The 12,865-nt window shown below is 37.4% G+C and overlaps 1 protein-coding gene across 1 annotated transcript in view; it reads right to left on the minus strand.

Moving 5' to 3' along the window:
- The window catches only part of FBXL13 (F-box and leucine rich repeat protein 13), a gene marked incomplete at both ends in the record, with an annotated part of 84,782 nt that overhangs the window by 22,278 nt on the left and 49,639 nt on the right, over positions 1–12,865 (minus strand). Inside the window, 5 exon segments of the mRNA XM_080363186.1 lie at positions 3,490–3,616; positions 4,728–4,847; positions 7,726–7,888; positions 8,052–8,169; positions 8,796–8,894. Coding sequence (XP_080219312.1) covers positions 3,490–3,616; positions 4,728–4,847; positions 7,726–7,888; positions 8,052–8,169; positions 8,796–8,894 — 627 coding nt within the window.

Genomic DNA, 12,865 nt, shown 5'->3' on the forward strand with positions numbered 1-12,865 from the left:
CCTTGGGAATGCACGTGATTTGTCACATCCTTTCCTTTGCAAATAAAATGCTACTAGTTCATTTGCAGTCTGGTTATATCTATTAGACCTGATAATATTTTTTTCTTAACCTTTACAAGGCTTTTCCTTAGTCTCACTGGCCTGATTTTCTAATAGACCAAAATGTGGAGCTGGGCTATGTATTCAACTCACCATAGATTCAGAATCCCACTACAAATGCACAGAAATCACTCTAGAAAACTGTGGAAAGCCAAAATGCCACATCTGGGATGTTGGGGTTTTTTTTCCTGTTTAGAAATTTTTTATTAAAATATTAGTAAATATTTATGTTGCAGTTTGGCCTTTGAGACCAGCCAGGATCTGAAGACCATTAAGTACAAACACATAAGACAAGAAGCTGAGCTGCTTATACATCCATATAACCACTGCTCCAGAGTTCCCCATGATTACAAATTATCCTCAACTTTAAAGTGTAACTACACATACCACACGAAAAATCTGTGACTGATTAGCTGACTTAATTCCACAGACAATTCTTGAGGAGGCATTTCAGCCGAGAGAGAGAATGAGGCCCTAGATTATTACGAGAGAGAATTTAACGCATGAGAGTCATTACAGAAAATGCAGAAGTAAAGAATATTTCTCTATACACATCACATTTCCTTTTTATCTTTGATATCAGAAGTGAATCAGGGTTCTTGTCATTTTCAAAGTATTTTGCATATTGTTTAGGTTTTAGGTTGTTTTTTTCTCTCTCATTATTACACTGCATATAATTCAACACTGATATGAAGGTCCCTGAGTCGATGTCAGGGCATCTACTGGTTTTGTTGTTGGATCTTCTATGTAACTCAGGAGTCAAATAAGTTTCTTTAACAATTCCTTTAATTATTCTTTTTAATGCCTTTTCTGTCTAAATCCTGCTTGGCTTAAGACACTTCCTTCAAATGTCCTGACACTTCTATATTTAATCTGTTTTTAATGTCCCAAGAAGATGGGTGGGCCAGGCCAGATGCATGAGCAGCTTGTGTCGGAATGAGGACAGCGAGGCAGCTGCTCGCTTTCAAAGCTTCCAACGCTGTATCACATAGACATCAGAAAAACTTCAAGACGTTTTAACAAAAATATGGAGAGTATGAGAATAAATCGTATAAATGAAACTCACAGAAGCGTTTCCACTGAGTCTGCTATTATCAAAAAGATAAATAGGTTTTGGTCCTAAATGTGAATGTTTCCAGCTCCGTAATAGAAACTTAAAGACCTTGCATATATTGTAAATACCTTTAAAATGATATCTAAAATTACTTGTGATATTATCTATGCATTCATGAACATGTTCGCCATACTTACAATTTAGAACACTATGGTTCCTATTCCAGGGAGTTTAGAAGAGCAAAACATGAGACAAAACAATGAGGGGTGGGGAGGTAGCTTGAAAAAAAAGGGAGTTTTCTCAAAGAATTTAAAGCTATTTTTTTCAAAGAACTCAACATCTTTGGTCTGGCATTGTGGTGGTTTTTAAAAGAAAAAAATAATAAATGCTGTCACTAAGTTGCAAATCTTTTCATTTCTAAGTCTCTTTTAAGTTGTTTAGAACTCTAAGAAACCAATTTCTAGTACTTCTGACTAAATCAGAACAAATGTCCTTCCCACTATTAAAAAAAGTTGTTGAGACTTAAAAACGTGTGCCTGAGACAAATCTATGACAAAATCTGACTCTAATGTGTCTTTTTCCCCATCCTTCCCGTAAGCGTATGTCATCCTTACTGCAGTGAATTCTGCTCTGCAGAACGATTCTGCTGTCGTTTGAAAAAACAGAAAGGAGAATTCTCTTGTGTAGTGCAAATCTATGTAGCACGTTCTACCTCTTTCATACTGAAGAGCAAGAGAGCGAAAGCAACAGAGATCTGCTGCACAGGCTGCGGGAAAGCATATGAGGTTTGCAATTCTTCTTTACCAGCACAGCGTAATGCAGTTGATTGCTGCACATAAAACATTGCACTCTCTGCTGCGTTTTTAAAGCAATACTTACAGAATCTAAATTGAAATAGATATTTATACAACTTCCTCTACATGCTAACAAAACGCATGAAATAAAGACAAAAAATACAAATAGTAGCTTGTTACAAAGCAGACAGCTAGATTTTCTTTTATCAACTAGTGCTTGAAGATTAGAAAGTGTATTTGTTGTACATGTTTGAATGTTATATATTTCAACATAGCAAACAGCAAGAACCATAACAATTTTGTAGCTACTACTAGCAATCAGATCAGAAATTACAAAGAAGATAATGGTCAGTTTCTGGGTTAATTGATCTGCCTTGTGGGAGAGAGAAAACTGAAAGTCTTAGAAATGCAGAGTAAGCACAAGAGCTTGGCTTATTGCCGGGGTCATGGGTTGGGCTGTGTGAAAACTGGAGTAAGAAGCAACACAGCGTTTTAAAAGACAGGCTGTGGCAGGCAGAGAAAGAAAACATACATGTTGAAACATTGTGGGACTGTAACTCAAGGCCTCATAAATTTCACTCAGATATTATTTTTATGATATTTTAAATGATCACATTCAATATTCTTGGCCTTCCCAAACCTCTTTATTTAGCTTAATTTTGTTTTAATTTTTTCAGGCCTCCATTAAAGATACAGGCATTTTAATTACTTTTTTACATTTTAATTACTTTTTTACATTTTAATTACTTTTGCACAAACTCTGTGCCTTAGCCAAATAAAGTTCTTGGTCAGAATTCCCTTTGAACACTGACTGAGTGAATAGTCTCTGTGGCAAGTTTTCTTCACCAGGTTTCTCACAGATTTTTGTGTTCAGTGACAAGAGTTTGCCCCAAAAGTAGAAGAAGCACCAGGACTGGCTCTGGACCCTGCGCACAAGGCAGGACCTGCGAGGAACACTCATGTGGTTGCCTGTGATGCTTAACCTGGCTCCCACACTCACTATTTTGCTTCCCAGTCTTAGCAACCTGACACATTAAAGACACCTTTTAGTAACTCTTTCCCTGGCAACTATTTTCCAGAGCACAGTGTAGAGCCGTGCTTCCGCTACAGATAATGTTCAGGATTTTTCACCATAAAATCTAGTTAATGAGAAACACAAGTTTTAGAAATTTAAATTTTTTAATAAAAATACCAGTTGTTCAGTCTTTCTCAGGCCTAATCGTCTTAGAGCAAAAAAAATCTGCTTACTAAACATTCTTCACAATGCAGCTTCCCAGCAGCCAACCTTCCTCTTTCTGACCATTTCTGTTTCTCTCTTTCAAATAAAAGAATTGCCCAACTTAAGAATTACCTTTCATTTGTTACTGTCTATACATGGGCTAATACTATACTATACACATTCTAAAATACATTTTAATGACACTGCGGCTCCACTGCTTCACACCCATGCAATCTTTTAAATGAATGGATTCTTACTGCATTTTTGTCAGAAAGCCTAAATAAATAATAAACACATTCTTCATTCTTTAATCACATATCTACCATATCTGAGATGCTGGTTCCAGAGACATCAAGGGATATCAACGACGATATATTTCCCAAGGCTTCAATTCCAGCATCAGTGACATTTTCACAGTAACGCAGATTTAGGTAGGTCAATTCATGACATCTAAATTAAACAAAAAAAACCAGAAATGTCAGCTTTCCGCTTCTATTATAGAAATGTAGTATATTTTTGTAATAACCCTTGTTAAGTTTCTTTCAGGGGATCTATGAAAATAAGCACTTCAGACTTCTGACGGGTTCCACTCATGTATAAGCATCACAAATATTTCAAACGATGAGCAGCAATCAAATCAAAATATGGAGATTGAGGAGCTGTATTACATAAAAGTATTTCTTTAATTACTTTGATGCTTGACTTCTGCCCATCTCCAAATCTCTCATATCTTGCACAGAACTTCACAGCTTGATGCAAGGACAGAATTCAGGGCGCCACAGCTGTACCCGCATCCAGCTACAGCTTTACAAATAATGTTGTACAGTAAATTAAGACATCGGAGGTTCTGCAAATCAGCACTCACTGACCATACACAGAAAACTGATTTTTGCTGCATAACAAAGCACCATAAACTGTATCTTCCCATAATCAAACCAGAAGATTTAAGAAATCTGACTCCTCCGGCAATTAATTGATGCTCAGAGCCTTATGGGTAACACTCCACCATTAAATCAGAGAAAGCATTCCCAGCAAGCATGCTACTATTAATTGAAACTACTGTTAGAAAAGCATAAAGAGGGCCCTTCTGGGAGAACTTGTAAGGAGTGGAAAGACTGACTCCAGTCTCCTCTGGAGATTTAAAAATTGTCTTTTGATTGCCAATACCAATGCTCTTTCTGAGGAACTGGAACTGAAGAGGTTTAACAATAGCATGCTTTTTGTTTGTGAGTACTTACTGAGTTTACAAAAATGTGACTTATACATACCAATCTTTTAATGCACTTTTATCACTGACAACCATCATTTAAGCACTTTTCCCGCCCCTAAAATCAAGAATTCTCAGGTTTCCATATTTATATTGATGAATCTCTCTCTATATAATGGACCATTTTTACAGAGATTCACAATGCCAAAAAGGACTAGTCATTTATCTAGTACAATTTTCTGCATATAATTGGCTGTAAAGTTTTACCCATTTATTAACATATTAAGAACTTTAACATTATAAACATACTGCAAGTCTAACCACACTAAAAAATTTTGTACTGTATTACTGTACCTTTGTGCTATTTCTGTGACAGAAGCATCAGTGACACTAATGCAATTAGTCAAATTCAGCTCTCTTAGCTTAGCTCCTGAAGAACCTTGTACAAATGGCCTTACACCTCCATCGCTGATTCTAAAAGAGAAATGCAGGCAATATTTATAATGTATTTTTCCTACTCCATACATGTCAATATAAAATCTGCATTCAGCAGCCTACACTGTAAATAAGTAGAAATTAATAAAGGTATTTTTTTCAATAGCCTTTGAAACCCAAAAAAGGAGTCAGAATAATTAATGGATCAATTAGAAAGATGCTGTTCTCTGGAACCACTGAAAACCAGAACTTTCTGGAAAAAAAACTGATGGAGATGATGAGAATTTCTATTAGTTCCAACACTCAGCTGTGATAGCACCCCAAAAGGCAGAGCTTGGAAAACACATCTAGAACGTATCAGAACCTGTTTAGTCATTTCAGAGTAATACTTGTTTTAGTATCTTTGCTGATTTAAGGAAGTGAAATAATTTAAATGAAAAATGATGGAGCACAGAAACAAAAGGCATAGGTAGTATATACATAGAGTCGCTGTTCTGTACACATGTATGAAGTTAACCTGAGTTCTTCCTCAAAGTGTTTCACTTAATCAACTGTGTGGCTCACACACGAATCACCTTTAATATATACAAAGGTTATAAAAATTAAGCTGATAGACAAAAAACCTTTCTGCCAAGTTGAGAGTGTCAGAGAGCTGACTGCAACTTGGGTAAGTGTTTCGATACAGTTCATACCTCTGGTATGTTTAACATTACTTGTACCTTAGCTGTTCAATGCATTCCCAGTATATGTTCCATGTTCCCTGATGAATAAAAAATTAATCCCAGAATTTTGTTGGAGTGAATCATGTTTTGGCTTGTACGGTTTGTTGCAGCACAAAGAATCACTGCAAGTCCCAAAGTCCTAGAAACATATGGGTAGGAATAGTACTACTAATAAAATGATAACCTGAACAGAGCCCCCATTGCGTGACCACACGCTACAGATGAAGCTATAGTTCATCAGGTGTTAAAGTAATCATGCTGCAATAATTCAGCCACTGTGGTATATATATTGCTGTTATTTCACAGTGCAGTTGTTTTTCATTCAAGATAGACAAATTTAAGAACTATACTTTCAGAATAATTAACTTACATAAAGTCTGTAAGGAATGCACAGCCTGGCAATACAGTCAACTGATTTTCTTTATTTTAATTTTATATATATATATATATATATCTATATTCCATAACCACATTGAGTTTCAGGGCTGAAATAGTGACATTGTAACTTTTGAAATAATTATGCTATAAGTACACATGCTCAGTTTCACTAATCAGCTGATTAACTGTATAAGAACACAGGCCACATGCTGCTTTATCATACATGAAGATAACATACTTAAACTGGGAAAATGTGCCAAAGTTATGAGCCGTCACATTGCCCGTGTCCATTTTTAGACACCTTTTTACTCACATCTCTATTAATTCTAATAATCATGATCAGTTCATTTTCTTTCTTCATTTTTCACATAAATACTTCCTGTAATTTAAGAATTCTGAATTGTTAGATTTGCTCTTTCTGCTCCTTTCATTTCTCAAAAAAATTTGCCTATGACTAAGTTAGAAAAACTTAAACTCTTAGAGTAAGATAAAGTATCCATGGAAAAAAAAGGAAACTGATTAAGAGTACTAAGGTGGCCAAGCATTTCAAAATCTGTTTTTAAGATTGTACCACCAGCATGGTGCTTCCCTTGATTTCTACGAGAAATTCCTAAATGTTCGTAACTCACAATATGAACTTTTATAGCAACACCTTGTCCAAATAAGAGAAACACAAATACTAAGAATTCCCCACCTGTAGTTTCATATCTCTTGAGACAAACTCTTTACCAAGTTCAATCTATAACTCTGTTAATGCTGAAACTTTTACAAGTGTCTGCAAAAGCGATAAAACAAGTACGGAGTTTTACAACAGCATTACAACTGCTTAGAAAATGTTGTTAAGGTAATTCAGCAATTCTTTCGCAGCAGAGACAGCGGACACATGTGCAAACGCACTCACAGCCGAGATTTGGCGGACAGACTGGAAAATCCAGCCTTCGAAACGTTAAACCAGAAAATTCAGGCAGCTGTCCCACCTGCCCAGCTGAACCACCAGCCTGATGTCACCGTGTTCCTCCAGCACTTCCCAGCGCATCTACACGCAATGTGATCAGATTTCTATACAGCTTCAACAGGCACAAAAAGTACTTCAGTTACACATTAAAGCAGAATCCCTAAAACTTCACATGACATCAGAAATGTTAAGATAAGCAGCAATTCTGTCTTTGGATTATCTTATAGGTCTGTTGATTTTGAAATGTTTGGAGGTTTTGGCTTCCCTGTTCCTTCCCACCCTTGGCTCCATCACTGTGTCACAGAACAGGGAACCAGCACGTGGCTTTGGAAACCCTTTCATTTGTCTTTGTTTCTACTGATGTATGACACACCTGAATTGGAAAACAGTCTTCATATAAAATATACCCTTCCTCTACCAAATAAATTAGAATGTTTTTTGGTAATTGTAAAACAAATTGCAGTTTCATTTATATCATAATATTAGATAGTTATAAAGTATTAATTTAATATTCACAAAATTAAACAATATCCACATTTTAATAGAGTTGTGGCACTGGCATTGTCTTTGGCTATCATTTTCGTCTTCATACCTACATTCCAGCACTAAAATATGCCATGGCTGTTAAGTAATATTACATCTACAGTTGATATTTTTGCTTGAACTGGAGTAATAATTAATGGATTTTTGAAAACATGATACAGGAACAAAAACCTGTTTTTAAAAATATTAAGATACATTAAGATTCTAATAATTTATTTTTAAAACTGAAAGACGTCCTAATAGGACTTATTACAAGTGTAATCAACCTTAGTAAAATTCATTTACAGTGGTTTACAGAAATCTGGATGTGATATAGTACCTTATACAGTCTGCAACATTCAGTACAAGAATATGCTTCAATGGTGAAATCATCGAGAGACCAGCGTCTGTAATCTTGTGGCAATCAGCCACGTGAATGTGCCTGATGTACGGGCAGCATTTACTCATCAACTTGAAACTTAAATCAGTAATTTGATTATTCCCTGTTGAAAAATAAAAACATGTAAGTTATGCACCTGACATATATTAAGGACCTGATCCAAATACCCACTGGAGTCAGGTGAAAGATTCTTATTTATTTCAAACTATCTGGATGAATTTAAAAAAATGCATCATCCTAATAATTTTGTGAATTATTATACTCACCTTCAATGCCGACCTTGACAAGTTTACATTTAGCAAGTGCTTTAAAAGTTGTATCAGAAAGATGTGGAGAGTCAAGAAAGACAACAGACGTTATCTGTCGGCATTTTTCAACCAGAGCCTTCAAAGGGAGAAAAGGTGAAACGAAATATTTATACACTTATGCTGTCACATAACAAAAGATCAGCAAATATTCTATATATAATACCAATGTTACAATTTCAAACAAACAGTTGTAATCCATTTTAACAGTAACTTTTAGACAATGAGTGGTATATGAACAACTGAAATTCTCCTTATATTTATTATATTTAGGAACACAAGGAAAAGAAGTAACTGGGAGACATGAAATATGGCAGACACCCGAGACAGTGATCTAATTAACAATCACTTTTGCAGAAGCCCAAAAATTCATTTTTGATGGGCAAAAACAGTAACAGAAGGTTTTTATATATATTATATTTGCTTTAAAACTGAAAAAACTGAAAAACTCTCATTTATAAACTGGAAGACCACAATTCAGCCATACTCTGGTAGCAAAAGAAGACAACCGAAATTTTCTAAAAGTGACGGCAAGTGAGTAAGTTTCATAAACATAATTAGGTGATCGTTTTTATAAATGTTTTAGGAGATCATTTTTCCTCCTAAATTGTATCTGCATAACTTTAAATAAAGTCAGTTGAGAGGACAACCCAGTTCCAACATGAGGAAGTTTCTCAAAGTACAGATTTCTTTTCAATTTCTTACTTGAATACATCCATCCGTAAGAGCTGGCATTTTGTTGATCAGCAAATCTTGAATTCTACTGCAGCCATTGGCAATATTTCTGAAGCCATCAACTGAAATCTAAGTAAGAAATAAAATATTTATGTCTTAGCAAGCCTAGCAAAAACAACACAGGAAAGGCCTGAGATCTTTGCAATACTTTAAAATCATAGATATCTAGATGCTCACTAAAGAAAGAAATGCATTAGTCCCATTAAAAGAAAAATAGATACATGGGCTACACATATCATCCTGAAAATTTAACAACACAATCAAAAGACACGATCTGTTCCAAAAATGCGTTTACTAAGCAAGCAACAGTAAGGTTCAACAATTTCTACGGTCAACACCATTAATGAGAATAGCAATGATTGTCATTGTCACATCCTTGTACCTTTGTTTTCCCAGCCTTAGGAGCCATTCCCACATGGCAGATGCTCACATCTAGTTTGAAGCAAGGTTTGAATGTGGTAAAATATCTTCACTGTTTTTTTCAGATCCATAGTAAAATGTGTGTTAAATTCAGATGGGATACAAGGCAAGGCCCTATGCAATCACAGTAACATGGAGCTCGTTTACAGAATCCTTCCTGTAGGACCAAATCACCAACTCTGCACACTCCAAGAGAGCAACAGTCAGTGAAAAGTGAATGGACAGATGGATCTGTCGATTCCATTTATTCCCTTTATTGCTCCAGGCAGTGACATCAGGGAATGACTCCAGGGAGTCACTTCTTCAGCTTCCCAAATCCAATAGATGTCAGTTCACTCTTTAGCACACAAAGTAGTTCCTTTAACATATACATGCTATGTAAAGTACGGGACACTTTCCTTTTAGCCTCATGTTCTACAGACAGCATGCATATGAACCATTCCTCCACAAGAAATAGTCTCTCCTGATATTCACATACAAAGACCTCACTATTTCCCAGGGTTTTGAAGTTGTATAATATAATAATCTTTTACAGCTCGGACTACACCTGTGCCCTGCACCAGGAATTCATTTGCAAAACATCCACCAAAAAAAAAGCAGTCTGGCATGTTCTTCTGGGTGCCAAATAAGGCCTGAGGAGACAAGAATCCAAAGAAGGAAACTGGAAAGATAAAGTCTGCGAGGAGGGATTCCTGCTGTCCCCACCTCTCCAGCTGCTGCAGAGGCCAGATGTGCTTAGTTCCATTGCTTAAGGGGAGCAGCAGCGCAAAGCACGAGCTTTGCTTAGGGTACACGTGTTGTCTGACAGTGGACACAGCAGACAGGAGACGGCCACAGAAAAGCCAGGCAGAAGCTAAGCAGCAGCCCATCACCCACCACACGTCAGGATGGTAGCAGTGCCCCAGAAGATGCTTCCAGTTCTTGCCCTTCCAGCCTCCAGCCTTTGTAGCACAGTTGACTCTTCCCCACAAATACTCATCACTGCGCATAAGAGCCAAGGCTGCTTTCCTTCCCTCTAGCACTGAGGGAAGGGTTAACACACTGGGTTTCTGGCTCCTCTTCTTTTTGCAAACCTAACGTTTGGGTTCTTTTTGTGTGTGAGGTTTTTTTTTTCATGAACTGAGTATCTGACTTCATAATCAAGGCAGACTGCCTTTTCTGGCATAATGCCCCATCTTTTAACTTATGACCACGTTGGCTTGCTCTTTATTTTCAGGCTGGAGTGGCCTTTTATAAGTTTTTAAAATATATTTTGACGTTAAATGTCTTCCTTTATAAGGGATTGTGGCACTCTGCACCTTTTACCTTGTGCAGGGGGTGTCAGCACTAGAGGGGAACTGGTTACGTGTCTGTGAAATGTGTTCTTAGGCTTAAAGTGTTTGTGCAGGTCTCACGTCCAGACAGACAGAACATGGTGTGGCTCATGACACACACCAGCACTGTGCATGCAAATAGTCTAATGAGTTTTGAGCTCAGAACAAGTGTAGCATGAATGTTTTTCCTCCAGTGGTGTCTGTAATAGCCTCCAAAATGACAGAGTGCAACCCCTACCATCAAAATAGCTGTAGGAAATATCTTACGGTTAATGCATGGCAACATAAATCCCATCAACTACTCTCTGTCAGCTGCCTGCATTCAAGGTCAGGTCTGACGTGGTGCAGCTGTGTAACCCTGGATCGGGCTATTCTGAAAACAGCTGCATTGTCAGAAAGAACTGGAGAAGGAAAAAGAGAAAATGTTATGGGGCAAGAGGGCAGGCTGCAGAAAAAGAGTTATACAGAAAGATAACCATCTTGTAACCACATACTGGTCAGAGCATGTGGAGCCTGTTGGTGCACTCCAGGCTCTCCCAGCTCCTCCAGCTGAGTCACGTCTGCCAGACAAAAGGACACCCTGATGTCGGGAATACAGTTGGTGTGGGTAACACATCAGTGAAGATGAGCAGACAGTACTGCAGACCTCACCCATCAGCAGGGACAGGTTGGATTTGCCCACTCCAAACGATTGCAAAACAACTAGTACTAGTGTAGGGCTACTATGGCAAAGGCAATTCCTCTTTTCACCTGGTGCTGATCACCAGAAGGTAAAATGTCAGCATGGAAAGATGGGTGCTAGTTCTCAGGAAAGAATATGAAATTCAGTCGTCCAGATTCTACAGTTTTGTTCTCACTGTTGGTATATGTAATGTAGGACAACGTAATCCCATCTCTAGTTTCCTCAGCCCAAAACCTCCAGTCTGTATGAAAGGGATTAGTTTAAATTGTGAACATCATGCAAGCAGCTGCCTGAGGGAGGTATTGGGAAATCTCCACCCTCTGCTGGTCAAGAAGCACTAATTGCTGTAACATGACACGACCAATTCAAGTAAGAGTTTACCTAACCCTGCCACAGGCCTCCTCGTTGTGGGCTCTTAAGCAGCACAACATCAGAAGACAGCACATTTTTACAACATTCACCAAGTAGTTTAATATGTTAAAGTGAAACAAATCACCCCCTAGAAATTTCAGTTTGAGAGGTGAATTTTTGGTAACTGAGTCTCGTTCTTGGTCCATACACTACAAAGAGCAAATAATTCCCAAGAGAAGGCATGTTACATCATACTGTTTGTTGTAATACATGGTAATAACAGTCTGTTACAATCCGAACGTGATGCCTTTTCAAAAGAAGACTGAGGTTTTCACTCTTCTGTAAAATCACCCAGAGTAAAGCAGTTTGACTATTCTTTAGCTGTTAGAACAGTAGGATTTCCCCTTGTAACTGCTGAACAGATTCACTATAATGAGAAAGAATAACTCTGCTCCCAAGGAACAGTCACTCAAAAGCTGAGACAGTGCAGAACATGCCACGTTCAGCTGTGCTTATTGTTCAAACTGAAGAGATTTTGTAACGCAGTTCAAATACACGACCAGCTGTAACCAACTACAATTGTCTTCTATGAAGGGATGGGGCTTGCTGGGGCTGCTACCAATTGCTCTTCATAATCAATTACAGAAGTAGGAATACAAGATCCCTCATGTCTAGATACCCAAAATTCAGATGAAAATACATTTAAATGATGGATCGTAGTTACATTACATTACTTCTCACTTTGCAAATATGAGCCATTTAACTGAGCAGTAAGATAAATAATTGTGAGGCTTACGGGTTGTTCTGATAACTGTAGGAGAAGAATCACAGTTGAGGGAAATAGGTAGGAAAAATGCTATATCAAGAAAGTGTCAGTAATATTGATGGTGATTTAAAAAATAGACGGCAAATGCTAAAGCCTTTTTTTACTCCACTGAAATTAGGAATATAACTGAGGTGTCTATGTTAGACAATTATGAAACCTGGGATCTCTGGATAGCAAAAAGCAAGAAAGATCCCAAGACATGTCAAAGCTGCAAAAAAAGTCTGAATCAACTCTGGAGACCTCTCTTCTTCTCTAAATGCTATATAGATAAATTACCGTAGTTTTCTAGGCACTACCTTTGATTAGACTCCTAAAATTAAGTGAAATTCTCGTTCTCAAAAGGAGAGATAGTAAAAAGCAGGTAAGCAGATCAAACTCAACAATGTTGAGGGACAGAAGTAGCATATCTTTCTGGAACTAAGTAATGATTGCATAATGTTAACTGCAG

Source organism: Nesoenas mayeri, assembly GCF_963082525.1.
Source record: "Nesoenas mayeri genome assembly, chromosome: 1".
In the NCBI taxonomy this organism is placed as follows: Eukaryota; Metazoa; Chordata; class Aves; order Columbiformes; family Columbidae; genus Nesoenas; species Nesoenas mayeri.